This window comes from Salvelinus namaycush, chromosome 9 (genome assembly GCF_016432855.1).
Source record: "Salvelinus namaycush isolate Seneca chromosome 9, SaNama_1.0, whole genome shotgun sequence".
NCBI classification, from domain to species: domain Eukaryota; kingdom Metazoa; phylum Chordata; class Actinopteri; order Salmoniformes; family Salmonidae; genus Salvelinus; species Salvelinus namaycush.
Window position 1 is genome coordinate 43205362 of NC_052315.1, and position 17984 is coordinate 43223345.

General features: G+C 41.3%; 1 protein-coding gene across 1 annotated transcript in view; it reads left to right on the plus strand.

Moving 5' to 3' along the window:
- tmtc2b (transmembrane O-mannosyltransferase targeting cadherins 2b) overlaps positions 1-17984 on the plus strand; it is a 176895-nt gene that overhangs the window by 141993 nt on the left and 16918 nt on the right. Inside the window, exons 9-11 of the mRNA XM_039000635.1 lie at positions 6066-6147; positions 8135-8249; positions 17466-17529. Of these exons, the coding sequence (XP_038856563.1) occupies positions 6066-6147; positions 8135-8249; positions 17466-17529 (261 nt within the window). The remainder of the gene's footprint in view (positions 1-6065; positions 6148-8134; positions 8250-17465; positions 17530-17984) is intronic.

Here is a 17984-nt window from a genome sequence, read left to right on the forward strand (position 1 = left end):
CACACATAACGATGGTCATTATGGCCAAACAGTTCTATTTTTGTTTCATCAGACCAGAGGACATTTCTCCAAAAAGTATGATCTTTGTCCCCATGTGCAGTTGCAAACTGTAGTCTGGCTTTTTTATGGCGGTTTTGGAGCAGTGGCTTCTTCCTTGCTGAGCGGCCATTCAGGTTATGTTGATATAGGACTCGTTTTACTGTGGATATAGATACTTTTGTACCTGTTTCCTCCAGCATCTTCACAAGGTCCTTTACTGTTGTTCTGGGATTGATTTGCACTTTTCACACCAAAGTATGTTAATCTCTAGGAGACAGAACGTGTCTCCTTCCTGAGCGGTATGACGGCTGTGTGGTCCCATGGTGTTTATACTTGCGTACTATTGTTTGTACAGATGAACGTGGTACCAACAAACAAGTGTGATCATTCTACAGTGGTCCCTGAAATGTACGCTCAAACCGATGTGATTAGAACACTTATTTAGAATGTCCAGTTTCGATTGACGCAACAGTCAACGTTTGAGCTGGCCACACTGTTTTTTTAACAGAAACATTTTGCACAAACACAGCCCTTACAAAGCTATGTCCTGAATGTGAGCAGTTTATTTTTGATGGCACTATTCAGACATACACAGAAGTAGCGACAGCATAACACAACCCTCCAAACCCGGAAAATGTAGGTTACATTAGTCCTAGCGCTAACTGGGGGAAAATGGACGTAACACAAGCAGTCATATTTAGCTAACTCTTATAATAATTTAGTAAAATACTATCAAAAAAAATCTAAAGTAATCCGAGGATGGGTAGTTTGTGCACGCCACGATGTTTGTTTTTTCGCGTAAACCAAAGATAAGAAGAGGAGACAAAATGAGTTTGCAGTATGTAATTATATTGAAGGGGGTGTGTCGTCTACCATCATTCACTTCCCTTCATTCACTTCCGGAAGTTTACTTGAAAGATGAGTGAAACATTCCTTTACCTCATTTTGTTATAACATGTTTGGTCTGACAGATGTTTACGTGACACCCAGAATGCATTGTATAATGTCAACAAACATGGTGCCAAACATAGCTTGCAAATAGCTTAGCTCATTATACAACCTTCAAAAAAGTATTTTACACACATCATAGGTGTCCATTACAATATATGCAATAATCAGAATGCATGATTTGTCACCAGTACTTGAACATGTGAATAAAACTGTAAATACATTATGCTCCATTCATACTGTATGCTACAGTAGAAATGACAACACAATATACAGAAAATAAGGCACTTTGATAGGAACGCACACATATCCAAAGTTATTATTTGTAAGGAAAACAACTGTGAAGGCAATGCGAGCGCCGGGCCAGAAAATGTGCCAGGGGGAAAAAGTTTGTGCAAGACTGCGCAAATGTCTGCGTACTTGATCTGCGGAAACACTGGGGAAGTGCTTGGGCTCTCCTCGAAGAGAGAAGTTTGTCCGGCTCAGTAAAGCCTATCAAATTTTGGAACAGTGAATGCATTCTGACATCACATGCATAAAAAAACTAATGCTGGGGTGACCGTTAGCTGACACAAATTGGTAAGGATTCAGAAGCCACTAGACACAATCTCTGGAATTTACATCTGTCACAGCATACACTGGGTGAACAACACTATCCAAAAGAAGCAGAAAAATGGCAGGCAGGGTAAAACTCACTGAATCACTGGCCACTTTAATAATGGGACACTAGTCACTTTAATAATGGGACACTAGTCACTTTAATAATGGAACACTAGTCACTTTAATAATGTTTCAACAATGTTTACTTTGTGCCTTACTCATCTCATATGTATATATTGTATTCTATTCTACTGTATTTTAGTCAATGCCAGTCCGACATTGCTCGATTTATTATTTGTATATTTAATACTTAATTCCATTATTTTACTTTTAGATGTGTGTGTATTGTTGTGAATTGTTAGATACTACTGCACTGTTGGAGCTAGGAACACAACCATTTCGCTACATCCGCAATAACATCTGCTAAATATGTGTATGGACCAATTAAATTTGATTTGATTTGATAAGGAGTGAGAAGTAGATGTTGTTTTAGTTAAGAAAGGGCTATTGATTTAGAGGAAAGTGGGGAGTTCAGAGCTCAGGGCCGTGTGCCTCTCTTCTGGATCTCAGGCAAAGATAGACAACGGCCTCCTTTCTCCTCTGGGTGTAAATTATGGGATGAGGAGAGGAGAGCTCTGTCAGACTTACAGGCTAGCTAACCTTGAGATGATTTTGAAAGAACAGAGCATAGTGTAAAATGCAGTGGCTGAACCAGCCCCAGCACACATTTGTATCTAAAACGGCACAGGTATGTATGTTTATTTATTTGCTTTTTGGTTATTGTATTGCAAGATATTATTACTGCACTGTTGGAGCTAGAAACATAAGCATTTTGCTGCACCTGCGATAACATCTGCAAATCTGTGTAAGTCTGTGCTGTCCTGTCAGAGGTCCTAGGTTCAGATCCTGGCAGGGGTTTGTGGGTATGGAGAGGGGTAGTGGTGCATTGGGGGATGTGATTTGCTCGCTTATGGTGGAGGTTGGTGTCATTCAGAGATATGCACCGTGGTGGTGGGTGTTATTGAACTCAGTCATTCACAAGTCATTTCCGGGCCTAGTGTGATGCAGGCTCCATTCATAATTACCTCGGTGGCTGCCAGAGCAGCAGTACACATCTGTTCCGCATCTGATGTCACCGGGAATGTGGGGGTCAACACTAACAATAAATACAGTATGTGTGAAAACAGGATATTGCACCTCCATAATGAGTTGATCCTGAATAGGAAGTGGATATGGGTGGCAGGGATCTTTTAAATATTATTTCTCCACCTTACCAAATAGCGAGAGAGAGAGAGAGAGAGAGAGAGAGAGAGAGAGAGAGAGAGAGAGAGAGAGAGAGAGAGAGAGAGAGAGAGAGAGAGAGAGAGAGAGAGAGAGAGAGAGAGAGAGAGAGAGAGAGAGAGAGAGAGAGAGAGAGAGAGAGAGAGAGAGAGAGAGAGAGAGAGAGAGAGAGAGAGAGAGAGAGAGAGAGAGAGAGAGAGAGAGAGAGAGAGAGAGAGAGAGAGAGAGATAGCTAGCTAGCTAGCTAGCTACATATTAGAGGTCTTCACGGGTCCAGAAAGTTGGACTCGTTCTGAAATGGTCCTGGGTCTTTTCCACCCAGAAACAATATGCATGAATTCATTTATTTTATATAGAGACCCTTTCTGAACGGACCCGATGACAACTAGATCCGTTCTGTAAAGACCTGGTCGGATCCAGACCCGATCTGAGTGAGGGAAGCAGCAGAAGTCATTTTTTAACCTACTAAATTAACCAGAGCTGATAAAGGGGGAGAGGAGGGAGAGAGAGTTGCCGCTCTGGCAGACGGGGGAGGGGCCGTATTGTGAGCGAGTGACACGGGGAACAGGGAGGGAGAGATGAGAGACAGCAACCAACCAAGCCGACTCGCGCTATAGTAGTTTAGCTGCCATAGCTAGTTTATTTATCATCAAATATGATTACATAGTAACTGTCTTGACTGCATCAAACCGGGAGAAGCTAGCTAACGTTAGGTAGCTAGTCTAATTGAGACTACAACTCCATTCAGAATATTAAGTAGCAGCCTACCTGTTGGCTCTTGGTCGTTGTAGCCTATCCTTCTCCTTTAACTTTTAATTCCGGCATTTTAATTCCATCTTCTATTGATTAGATATCTGGAGGCTCTATGATTATTGCTGCTTTGATGACTTATGATTGGCCAACAACAACAAGATACAGGTGCCATGCTCCACTCTCATAAAAAGCAAGAGCAGCAGCATAGATGATAACATTTCCATATTTCGCTCTACTGCAGATTTCACGTTCAAATCTGTACTGGCCCTTCCGTCAGTTAAAAGAGAAGTTTTATTTTTTACAACCAAATCTCAATTTTTTATGTAAATGACATATTATAGAAGGGTCCAGAAACCTTTTTAGTGATTTCACATGTTTTAGAGAAACTTCCCCCAAACAGCAAATCAGTTCCTCATCCTCGTTGTGTAGTATGGGGCCCCCGAAGAAACCATTAAAAAATGCTCCAAAAACATTCAAATACATCATTTTAGAAATGGCAAAGCTCTCACTATAGTGATTCAGATGTTGTACATATGAAATTGTGTCATTCCAAACTTTATTCGCAACATTATATTCCATCTTGTTTCGATACCTCTTCATCCATATTACAGGTAACTTCCAAAATAAAGGAAACACTTGAGTAAATGAGGGATACAATGTATATTGAAAGCATCGTGTCTCGGGTATTCGGGTACAGGTGGATCCGTGATGACCTCTACTACATACAAACCACCACACTAAATAGAGTTTATCTGGATACCTGACAGTTGTGAGAGGGAAAGCTAATGGGCTCTAAGTGTTGAAATTATGCAGCTGGATTTCATTCAGCAATCTGCTCAGAGAACTCCTAAGACTGATAAGGCAAAGCATGGATTCAAAACATGAGAACATCAATGGAGTCATTTTCCACACATTGTCTGAACATCAATGGAGTCATTTTCCACACATTGTCAACTTTTCATCAGTAAAGAGAGTTCCTCACTTCTCAGTCAAACCTGCAATGTATGTACCTCATACACTGTAGATTCTCTATCAATATTGTGAAATGAACATTAGACTATCCGGGTCCATTCAAAACCACACGCACAATGAGAGCCAGTGCATTAAATTGTCATAACGTGGTTTCCTGCCAGACATTTTGTCTGAACTTGAGTAAACAGAAATATGCTGATGTTATGACTATTCCAGCTGCTCCTCAGCTGAGTGCTTTGTACTATTTGTGAATTTGAGTGTGAAAGCATACAGAAATAATGCCTTTCGCACTGGATCTGTTACTGTCACTTTCACGCCTTGAGCTGCATTAAACATATACTTATTGCTCGTAAAATGTTCCATCACATCAATGAATATTACACTCAAACATTTCCACTTGTGGATACTTCTTGAGTTATTGAAGGTCAGCCCAGTGAAAAATGTATTTATACAGTATTTTGATGTGTGTATTTTCTGTAATTTCTGTAATTTAGGGCTCATCTGTAAAACAGACCTTGGTCTCAGTATGATTCCCTGATAAAGTAAAGGTGAAATAAAATCCAGATCGGATTGCAGTGTTTAGATAAATGGCTTTTTTTTAAGACTGCAATTAAAATGTAAGATTTGTCTTCTTTCATTCTTTATAATGGAATGTGTAAACATAATTTATTCTGGTTACTGGCTTATGTACTGTAAAATTAAGGGAGTCCTTGCTGCTTTTTTTTTACATAATCTAAAATGATGTGGCATTTCTTATATTTAGATTTCTATAGGCAATGATTGATAACTGGCATTATGTTTATAGAATATAGCTGTATTGTTGATCAGAGTGCAGCTGATACACAGATGAGACCAGTGTTGTGAGACAGAGGCAGCTGTGCTGGCTGGAGCCTCTGTGTGTTAGCAGTGATTTGGTCCGGCTCTGAGGCCTCCGGGGGACTGGCTCCTCTGGGCCCCAATCTGTCACTGCTGCTGCTGCCCCTCATCAGGCTGGAGTAATCCAGCATGCCTCACCACGCCCTCTCTCAAGATCTACGTCTCTATGTCTGCCGTACTGTGTGTGTGTGTGTGTGTGCATTTGTATGTGTGTGTGCATGCGTGTGTGCGTGTCTGTTGGGTCTCGCTCTCTCAGCTGCAGTAGTTTGGCCACACACACCGCTTTTGCGGTCATACAAGTGTTATTTGTACAGATATAAGCGTGTTATGATTAAATGCTCAGACCAGGCAGTCAACTGTGCCAAGCATGACATTGTGTACTTTGAGAGTAAATCTTTCGTAGGATGACACAAGGTGTTAAAAGAATAATGTAGTTACATGTGTTTTATGTCTTCTTATTAAGATTTAATGTTACAGTTAGTTTGTGGCTTGGCAAAATCAGCTTTTACATGTAAAATTATGTTTTTATATTGAAATTGATGGCATAGCAACGGCAAAAAATAGTAACAATGTATCTAATTAATCTCCCTTCTTAGGGTCAGAAGACTGAAGCAGAGAGGTTCTTTCTGAAGGCCATCCAACTAGACCCCACTAAAGGAAATTGCTATATGCACTATGGTAAGTGGTACAGTTTGGGGTTTTGGGGTTTCTTTTGATTTACCAAAATTATATAAAGGTTATACTGTATACTAAGGTTAATCTTCTGACATGCCATTGGCCACATTGAATCAACCAAATAGTGTACTTTTGCACTACAACAAAAAATATCTGTATGTTACACTGTTCTGACCTCATTCAACTCATGAGTTGAAATTCAAATTGAATTGGCCAAACCCCACAGGATGTAGAATTTTTATTTGAGTTTGAGTGGCAGGAAGTAGAATTGAATTCAGTGCAATTCAAAGAAATTCCACTCAGTCATAAAACATGACAGTTTCATTAAACACTTCCAGATACCAAAGAATAAATAACTTTTCTCTGGAAACAATGTTCATATACTCGTTTAACCTTAGTGCTTAGAGTAGACAATTATATTTCCACCAACCATTTCATTTGTTTGGCCTCTTTTTGAAGGCATCAGGGTCAACTTGAGGGTTAATTAAGTATTTTTCCCCCCATATTGAACAAAATGTAAGTGATTATTGAAATATAATAACTTAGAATATTTGCTCACAGGTTTTGTTTTCCTTCATCATTCATTTTAAGAGTTTGTCCTGAAAATCATTTGTTTCAACAATACTGTTTGTATATAACGACATGTTTGATGTTTTATGTACAAGATGCATATTTTTATAGACTAGACCTAATATAGAATAGAAGAGGTATTTGAATTTAATTATATTTCCTTTAATTCTAATTCTAATTCAAAATTGCAATTCTGGATCCTGTTTACTACTTGAATTGGATTTATAAAAAATAAAATAAATAAAAAAATTCTGAATTGAGCCCAACCCCGAGAACAAGTCACTTCTCAGGACCACTCTCTCTTGTGGATTTTTGAACCAAAGCCTGTCCACACACACATCTTGACTGGATCCCTTCCAGGTAGTTAGCAATGCTGGCTGACCTCTCTTCCTGGATTAAGGTTGTGTACGTGGCTGGTTGGGGAGGATAGCGTGAGGGAATATTCACACTATTGACCAATGAAGATAAACCCCAATTTCCTCACATTGTTCTCAAATATGACATGTGCACAGATGTGGAAAGAAGGAGCGTGACAGTTGACATGTCTTTTTTGCTGAACACCATTTGATCTTACGAGAAACAACCAATTTTATCTCTACTAAGGTCACTTCAAGTGTCCTCTTTGAAATGTGGGTTTGAGAGCGAGTGCCAGCAGAAGAATTTGTGGTAATGTACCGTGTGATCAATCTTTTGTAAAATGAAAGAATTTCCTTTATTTCTTGATATTTTAAGGAACAGCTTTCACATATTCTTAACCACTCCAATAAAACAAGAGTTGACATATTGAAATCTATCCCATGCCATAGCAGTGTTTCTAACCTGGAGGTGCTCTGCAATACATTGGAAATCAGTCAGTGCCAAAGTGCTCTCTCCTTTACCTAAGACCTGTAGCAGCAAAGTCTACATTTCATCCGCAGCTATTTAGGAAAATATGCTTGGTTTCCACCAGTGGTCTGGGAGCATTGTACAGTAGTGGAGCTCACCAAAACCAACAGGCTATTAATTCCTCCACAAACCTGACCCTCTCCGAGAGGTCCGACCCCAGTTCATGCCCCCATCAGGGATCCACACTCTAGCCTCAATAGGATGGGCTACAAAGGCCCTGCTCTATAATTTCAGCTGCACCTCAGACATACAGAACTCCAGCCAGGCCCGACGCACATGTCAGAGAAACATACCTATCAAGATCCTCCTAATTGGACAAATGGACCTGAGCGATACCCAAAGAGCGATGGCTAAAGAGCGATGGTACGCTCTGCTTGTACCTTGTGTTTCAGCAAATCATTCGTAGGCCGGCCGCTGTCCGCCCTATCTCCGCGGGCCAAACACAATATTCCCAGCAAGTATTCATCCCACTCTACGAATACATCCACATACAGCATTTTAACTTGGTGTTTATGTCCTCTCTGGCTGCTCCCAGGTCAGTTTTTGTTGGAGGAGTCTCGTCTGCTGGAAGCGGCTGAGATGGCAGAGAAGGCGGCGCGTCTGGACAGCGGGGAGTTTGATGTTGTCTTCAGTGCAGCCCACATGCTCAGGTGAGTGTTGGATGGGACGGACACACTGTGAGGGAGGGGAGGGGACAAGAGCTGGGGGAGGTAGAGCGTCAACGGTCTGTACACTTTATCCCAGGGATTACAGCGCTCTACTGTCAGTGTGATTTACTTGGCCGGCTGCTGTAATCCCCTTCTCTGCTTCTGCAGCGGTAGCCAGGGAGCTGCCATCTTGTCTTAGATCGCCACGCAGCTACGTGCCTGCCTCTGCACTCCCTCTGCTGTTTCTGGCTCATTCATGAAAAGCCAGTTTCAAATCAGAGCAAAGTTCAGCAGCGCGGCGTCTGACTCACAGTTCTCCTGGAAGCCGCAAGCTGTTGTGTTTGAGGTGCAAGCCGCGAGTGGAAATGTGTAAATACAGGAACGTGCCAATTTACAGTATGCCACACAGACTGAGGGAGCTCAGCTTAGAGCCAACAATATTATATTTACTATTTTGTAGGTGTCCCTTGTTTAGACTTATTAGGGTAAATCAGGGTTTTTCTGTGTGAGAATTACTACTGCTGGCTGTGGGAAATTACGACTACTTAAACCGTTAATGCGATGTCTTGAATCATTGTGCTTCACTGAGGTAGTTTTTGCGGTTCACTTTCTTTACCAAAGACAGAAGGAGGTTGTGTCATGCAGTGCTATATAATGTCTTTATCCAGCTGGATTTCACATGGTGGCCCGCTGCACAGCACTCTGATCCAGGGGGATGTGCAGCACCACCAGCTCAGCTGGCCATGCTTTACAGAGCCTCTTCCGGGGTCCGGACCCCTGGCTGTTAAAGAGGGTCTCAGGCTGGGCTCAGCAAGGGGCTCCCCACCACCGCGCTGGCATGGGGTCTCGCTCCTCTGGAACTCATGTTCTTTATGTGTTTGTCTTGGAACCAAGACGTGGAAGGCCCTCGGTTGGTGGGGGATACTAGTGAATTTGAATAGGGAGGGTGGGGGACTGGGCTTTCAGATGTGAAAACCTTCTCTTATTGCTCTCTGGGGCCCTTGGTCTTTGACAAGTTTACTTCCTCACTATCCATTTCCCCCGGCCTTCTTTAAACAATCAGCACGTTATTCCAAACCTTCGTCTACAGTAGTGCTACGGAGCAGCGGCATCAGCTGGCAGGCGAAGGGAAGGGAAGGCTGGCTGAGTGCTATCTCCCAGGGGAATGTGCTAATGCTGCCCTTTAAGTGCTCAAATCCCTCTGCAAGCCAGACCCACCGTTCACTAGCTGTGTGATGTCACAACACTGTTCCGGGAAGCCAGACTTGTTTGACAGAAGGAACAAGGAACATTTGTGTAACGTTTGTGGGTCTTGTTGCTCGAGACAGATGGGCTCGCTGTAGTTAGTACACATATCGTACACTGGCTGTTGTTGCTGAAGCAATTTGTTCATTAAGTTTTTTTTTTTTGAAACTGCGTTAGATGTACTATAAGCAGTGCTGTCAGCTGTTTGACTTGTGTGTCTGTGCGTCTGCACTGGGGTTAATAAAGCATCTTTAGATTACCAACTGTCAGGGCTCGAAGACAGAGGGCTCGGCGGTCGTGTTGCTGATGTGAAATATGTTCCAACATTGTTTCATCCAGAGAGTTCTTTATTTTCATTCACTCATGATCCCTATTTTCCTTCCATCTCTTCCACTCCGTCCTCTTCTAGTTCTCCTCTCTTGCCTCTCTTCCCAGCAGCTTTATCTCAGAGGACTTGGGTCTAACCGAAGGCAGAAGTGTGTCGTCTTCTCTCATTGTGCTTGCTGTGCTCTCACAAGCCACTATCCCCTGGCAATCCTTTACCACTCATATTAAAGATCTTGTTTGTCTGGTGACAATGGTTTGACAGCTCTCCAGTTCGCCAGTCTGATAATGGTATGTTTATAGACTTGAAAATGATATAGAATTAGATTAATTCTCGAGAAGAAATTCTATTCTGAATATGATTGTGGTTATCGCAACACATGGTTACGGTCACGGTTAGACACCAAACCCATATTTGTCATCGCTGCACAATTTCTGGTATGGGGCACTATTTAAAAGTTACTTTTGAAAGGCTATTTGTTAAACAGTTCAATGAGGTTACGCAAGGAGTTATTGTTGAGAAAATAAGTAATACTGCTTTGAATGATGGTCATTTTGTGTGAAGTATTTGTTTATTCAACTCTTAGTTGACAAATGATGATCCATGCTGCTCAATTGAGGTGTTAGCTTGGGCTCTGCTTTCTCGAGTTGCACAAACACAGGGCGCTCTATTTTAACTGCCAACGCTTAAATATGAGGGTTGGCAGTAGTGCTATAGGTCCTGTGGTGTGTCAGAAATATGTTTTTCTATTTTCACAGCCGGAATTATGAGCACAATAGCTCGCAGTAGTGCGAAAGGCTGGGTTTGAGGAATAACAAGTTGTAGGTGTGACGAGGGCTTGGCCACTCACTGGCCAATCAACATCCAGTGTTTGCTCAATAGCCTACTATGTTTGGAGTATTGGCAGTCAACGTAACATTGTTGTAATTGGCTTCAATGAGCCTAGCTTAGCCTACATGTCTTTACGCGTCCCTCTTCTCCTAAAATAAAAAATACTAGGCTCCTGTAAATTGTATTGTATGTATGAGGCACATTCTCATTAAGAAAAATATAGCCTAGGCCTACCATTGGTAATGTATTATAGAACTGAATCATTTAAATACGTTTGGAGGAGCGCAGCTTTGGTAACCGGATGAGAGGCGCTCTTTGGAGATGGGGATGGATACTTGAACAAGCTAAATGAAGTATGCAGGTAGGCATATGGGTGTGTATGTTTTAGGATGTGTAGTATATTTTCAATTCAAGGCACTGTAATTGAAATAGACCATTTAAACAGATTTTATGGATAGGCTACTTTGCAAGGCCAGGATAAAAAAGACAGTACACTGCTGTTGAACCAGCCTTCTTAGCCTAGGCCTAGGGTAAGGGTAGCAGAGGGCTTGATATGAAACGGTAAACAAGCAATCAGTTTAAAAAATATATATATATATTTCTAAATAGGATGGGGTCAAAAGCATGGTATCATAAATCGCTTCTCTCGTACAATGGCACTTGTACAAAATGTGCACATGTGGACCTAAATGTCTTTATGCGTAGCATTCACACATCTATAAAAAATAATAGGCTCCTGTCATTTGTATTGTTGTGCGAGGCAGATTCTCCAGAAAAAAATGCAGTTGATATGGCATTATAGGAGAACTGAATAGTTTGGAGTAGCGTGTCTTTGGTAATCGGACGAGGGGCGCTCTTTAAAATGGAAATGGGTCGTCTACTTGAACTAGCATAATGACGTATGCAGGTATGTGAATTGTAAATAATGAAAAAGCATCAGGGTAAAAATCTCTAATATATTTCAAAGCACCCTCAGTAGACCATTTAAAACCCCTTTATTCATAGGCTACTTGGCTAATGGCCAGGATAAAAAAAGATGTGCCTATGCGATGCTGTAAACCTGAGGGCGGGAGGTAGCCTAGCGGTTAAGAGCATTGGGCCAGAAACCGAAAGGTAATTGCTTCTAATTCCCGAACCAGCAGGTGGAAAAATCTGCTGTTCTGCCCTTGAGCAGGGCAGTTAACCTGTCTAGCCCCAGCGTTCCGCTAGCGGAACTCCTCCCACATTCCACTGAAAAGGCAGAGCGCGAAATTCAAAAAATATTTTTTAGAAATATTTAACTTTCACACATTAACAAGTCCAATACAGCAAATGAAAGATACACATCTTGTGAATCCAGTCAACATGTCTGATTTTTTAAATGTTTTACAGCGAAAACACCACATATATTTATGTTAGCTCACCACCAAATACAAAGAAGGACAGACATTTTTCACAGCACAGGTAGCATGCACAAAGCCAACCTAACTAACCAAGAACCAACCAAACTAACCAAGAAACAACTTCATCAGATGACAGTCTTATAACATGTTACACAATAAATCTATGTTTTGTTCGAAAAATTTGCATATTTGAGGTATAAATCAGTTTTACATTGCAGCTACCATCACAGCTACCGTCAAAAATAGCACCGAAGCAGCCAGAGTAAATATAGAGACCAACGTGGAATACCTAAATACTCATCATAAAACATTTCTGAAAAATGCATCGTGTACAGAAATGAAAGACAAGCATCTTGTGAATCCAGCCAATATTTCAGATTTGTTAAGTGTTTTACAGCGAAAACACAATATAGCATTATATTAGCTTACTACAATAGCCTACACACAACCGCATTCATTCATCAAGGCACGTTAGCAATAGCAATAGGCACGTTAGCGTTAGCGAATAAACCAGCAAAAGATATCAATTTTCACTAACCTTCATAAACCTTCCTCAGATGACAGTCCTATAACATCAGGTTATACATACACTTATGTTTTGTTCGAAAATGTGCATATTTAGAGCTGAAATCAGTGGTTATCCATTATGCTAACGAAGCTTCTATTTCCCAGAATGTGCGGATATTTCTATTAGACTCTCACCTATTCTGACCAAATAGCAATTCATAAACATTACAAAAATATACATGTTGTATAGGAAATGATAGTAACACTAGTTCTTAATGCAATCGCAGTGTTAGAATTCTAAAAATATCTTCATTACGACATAAGGCTTATGTTATAGCGAGGAGAGTGGCCAAAACCTGGGCGCAAAACTACTAGTACACAGTTCGACACATTTATGAAATAGCATCACAAAATGGGTCCTACTTTTGGTGATCTTCCATCAGAATGTTGGACAAGGGGTCCTTTGTCCAGAACAGTCGTTGTTTGGATTTAGAACATCGTTTTTCCCTCTTGATTTAGCAAGGACACTGGCCAAGTGGCGCGAAGCTCCCCATCGTCAACAAACACAGACAACGCAACACGCCTAACGTCCCGAAAAAATTTCAATAATCTATTAAAACTATATTGAAAAAACATACTTTACGATGATATTGTGACATGTATCAAATAAAATCAAAGCCGGAGATAGTATTCGCCTATAACGACGGGTTTTCAAAAGGCAATTCCAGGTCCATCTGCGCGCTCTCCAGAAAAAAAAAATGGATGACTCGTCGTGCCAAGATGATTTATTCCACCTCAGACCAAGATAAACACTTCCTTTCTTCTCTCACGTCCTCTTGACATCTAGGGGAAGGTGTATGACGTGCATGTATACTCATACGTGTCATGCCCATTTATAGGCAGGCCCTTGAACAGAGCATAATTTTCAAACTTTCCACTTCCTGGTCAGAAAGTGTGCTGCCAAATGAGTTCTGTTTTACTCACAGACAAAATTCAAACGGTTTTAGAAACTAGAGAGTGTTTTCTATCCAATAGTAATAATAATATGCATATTGTACGAGCAAGAATAGAGTACGAGGCCGTTTAAATTGGGCACGTTTTTCCCCCAAAGTGTAAATAGCGCCCTCTATCCTCATCAGGTTAACCCCCAACAACAACTGCTCCCCGGGCGCCGATGACGTTGATTAAGGCAGCCCCCCACACCTCTCTGATTCAGAGGGAAGACACATTCTGGTTGAATGCATTCAATTGTACAACTGACTAAGTTTCCCCTAAACCAGCCTTGATTAAGGGGAGAGTAAGCTATGCTTTGTTTTTAAATGAAATGGGGGGAAACCAATAATGTTTTTCATGATTCTGGATATGAGATGCACCGGCATATTAAAACTTCCCATTAGCGAGTGAACGTTATTTATAATAAGGGTTACACGGAGAAAATCGGACCTCTCTGAAATGAAATTGGATGGCCCTCCCTATACCCAAAATAATGATTAAAACATAAAGTGGATAGCAGAGAACATGGCTACCGTTTACCTTCACTTCTTGGCCTGTGCTTTTTTCCATTTTCTTTAATAAAGGTAGGCCTATGGCATACCCTCTCATACCCCCCCAATTCCAGTCCTGGTTTAAACTTAACAGCCCTTCACTGACATGAAGGTAGGCTTTTCAAAGAGTGCATGGTGGGTGGAAGAATTGGCCGACAAATCTATGGATATAGCAGCTATTAGACTCATTTATTCTGTCAAACAGGTAGGCCTACCTCTTATTTCTTAAATAGGAAGAAATAGGCTCCAACACAAAGCCCTCTTGTTTTTAACAAAGTCTAATTAAAATGAAGGTGTTAAATAAATTATGCCTATTCAACATTGCCTACTTTCAGCACCATAAGCTGCCCATTTCCGATTGATTGTTTCAGCACCACAATGTAAGTTACTAGAATCTGGCTTATTGTGAGGTCAATAACTCTGATAAATACATCAAGGGCAAGAAACATATTGTTTTTATTTAAATCAATTATAGTTGTAACAAGCTATCAAAGTTGACCTCCGGTCCTCCTTCTCATCTTTGTGCTCCTGCTCTCCTTCTCAAACTGAACAGAACATAGGCTATAGGCTAGTAAGCACACAAGATATTGCAAAAAAAAAACATTTTTAAAAGAAGCCTTTGACTCTCCTCCTGAACTGCCACTATAGGCCTACACAGCACAGCCATTGGTTAGGCAGCACACACAAAAATGTTTTGATCAGCAGAGCAGGCCAGGGCTCAGGGTTGGAATATCCATTGCAGTGTGTAATGCAGCCTAGTTTTATTTACACCATCCCAGCAGCTATCTTAGAAATATAACTTTGATCTGTGCTTCTCCAAGCATGCACATCCGTAGCCTATAGCCTACTGTATAGGCAATTGTTAATTTGATTGAGACCACACTAAATAGCCTATAGCACACTTGATATTGTGCACCCAGCGGAGAATCAGAGATGAGGGGTGACATCAGGCACACATCGACATATAGCCTAATAAGCAACTCATTCTAAAACACAGAGAAATTTTGACTTTGTCAATTACAAATTGAATGACCCTACCCTGGACTAGATTTAAAAACCTCACCTTGACTGAAATTGAAAAAGCATGACCCTCTCCCCTCTCTCCCATTCCGTACATTTTGACCCACCCCTTAGAGCTGTGTGAAATTGTCACTTTTGCCCTTGTTTTTAAATATTGCCACCCCTCCAACCACAGCGCAAGCAAGCTGATATTAGACAGGTAAATTGCAGAACCAGGCACTAGGGCTGGAAAATGCCAGTGCCCCAGTTTTTACATGACGAAATTGTAAACTAAGGTGTGTTTTGACACAAGTCAAAAATAGAGACCAGTGTGTTTGAGTTTTCATAGTGATAACTTGTGAATAACAGTGACACACGCCAGTATCCACACCTCCTACACAAAGGCCTTGGACTGAACTGTATCAAGAGTTATTTGACGGAGGCAGGGCTCTCTGCACTGAGTAAGGATTCTCAATGATTCTCAACCCTCATTAGTGCTGGATATAGTATGACAGATGCCGAAGCCAAGCTGTGTTCTTTTCTTGAGTTCGATCGCATGTCCGTCCAAAACATCTTCAACATATCATTTCACACCACAGACTCCATTCCAGTCCCTCATACCACTACCGGTGTCACCTCACGGTGAAAGCATTCACCCATGTCTGTTGACCAGCCATTACCACTGTGGCTTAACAACAACGTTGGTCTCAAAGGAAGCTTAATGGTGTTGTGTATCATTTGTTTTTTTGTGTGCATTTTTTGTTTTAGCATCTGAAATGTGACATTCTGATTTGGCAAAATGAAAATTGAATGAGGGAAACTCCTCCCTACCGCTGGATATTGTGGTGATTGAAATATTGGTTTCTAGAGAGAACTTGGATTTTTGCTATTATTAGAATTGCACGCTGTATGCTGCTTTCAATAATGCAGACTGCCAAGAGAAGATGAGTACTGCGCATTTATCAGAACTGCTTCTCTTGCCTCTTGACCTATCAAACGTTATGTTCATCTTCTTATCTTGTATTATTTCTCATTGTTGTTTCGTTGTCGATAAAGAACCTGCAAGTAAGGATTTTGTTAGACGATGTATACCATGCGTATCCCATACATACGTCTAATAAAACTTGAAACTTGAAATCACAGCGTGTTCTGATTAAAGTTCAACAAGAATATGACAGCACTTATGCTCTGCAGAATAACCTGTAGGTCAGGTATTAGTCTCTTTTGACAGACTATGAGATTTTGTTCTGGGTTCAGAGATAACTCAGGTATGGATATCTTCGGGGTATTGTCGTGCTAGTCGTGGAATGTGAAAGTGGCTGTATAGCACTGCAATATGGAGGAGGATTCCTTAATATGGCCAGACAGGCTTAATGAAATCCCTGTTCAGTTCAGATGGTCTTGCTTTCATCATTACGACTCGGGACTCCGGAGCCAGCAGTCGTTGACTCCGTCCTTGACTCTGTCAAAGTTAAACTGTTTGCAGTGAGACAATTGTTACCATCAGTGAAATGCAGCTGCGGGTTGTAAAAATGATTTCTGATTGATAGGAATATGAATAAACGGAAAAGCTCTTGGCCAAAGGGAAAGATTCACACAGTCAGGTAGGACAGTAATCTAAGTTTACTAGCGTAGCATATTGATTCACACAGTCAGGTAGGACAGTAATCTAAGTTTACTAGCGTAGCATATTGTGGATGGAGATGATGAGCATATGGAGAACGTTCTTGTTTTGACTGGAACTTTTATTGGAGAATCTACAGACTCTAAGTACTTCTAGTCTTCTGGGATTTGCAGGCTAACCATCTGTCTAGAGGTGCCTTTACCTTACATTACTATATCGTTTCCACTGCATGTTTTGTTGGTGTGTTTGTACAGTACAATCAAATATAATGATATGATGCTCCCAATTTTTGTAAAGTACATAAACTTGCAACACATCTTCACATGGGTTTCTGTGATAATCTCCTTCCTAGCTTTCAACCCCACCGACAGTACCAAAAACAATAGATGGGTTTACATAGAAGACAGGGGACAGGCCTTCGAAGTGATGTTTGTTCTTACTAAGGCAATGGTTGATGAGAGGCCTATTGTAATGACACGCAGGTCAAAGATCATGACACAAAGGTTGCGACCCAGGATATAATGAAAACAATCAGGGCATGCTGTATACCACTCAGCATGGAGGGCTGTCTGCTGAAAGGCCTGCAACAAATTGCCTGTTTCATTGACTCCTCTCGTTGCTACACGGCATTCTCAGCCGTGGCCTAACCTTACTGACCCCGTAGCAGCATTAAACAGACAGAGTTCAAGGTCTCTTATGAACCCTCTGAAGTTCGAAGCAATAAAGATGAGGGATGATTGCTTTTTGTGCTTTCCTTTGCAGACAAGCCAGTCTCAACGACGCAGCCGAGAAGTATTACGGACAGGCAGCCAGCATAAGACCTAACGTGAGTATATCAACCTCTGTTGACCTATTATTACTCAACATGATGGACACTCTGTCTGCAATCACTGGCTGTGTGGCTCTCTGACCAATCACTGCTCTGCCTGTTTCCTCACAAAGGCCTGCATTGTCAAGTCATCGGAGCTCCAAGGTTTGTTTGTGTAGGATCAATCAGGGACTTCAAAGGAGGGGCCAGGGCAATTTAAGGGTGGTCAGATTGAAAGGAATAATGATAATAACACTTAGTCACAGGGCTTTGGTGTGTGGATAATAAATAGGCTCAAGTAGTTGAGTATCATCTGACGACACAGATTTGACTTTGTTTGAACTGCAGTGGAGGAAATAAAGTTTGGCCTCTGTGGTCTTAATGTTAGTTCCATCCTGATTAGAAGAAATCACTTGTCAAGGAACAATGCAAGTTTGTCTGGACAGTGTCACCCGTCGTGATGTTTGATTCAG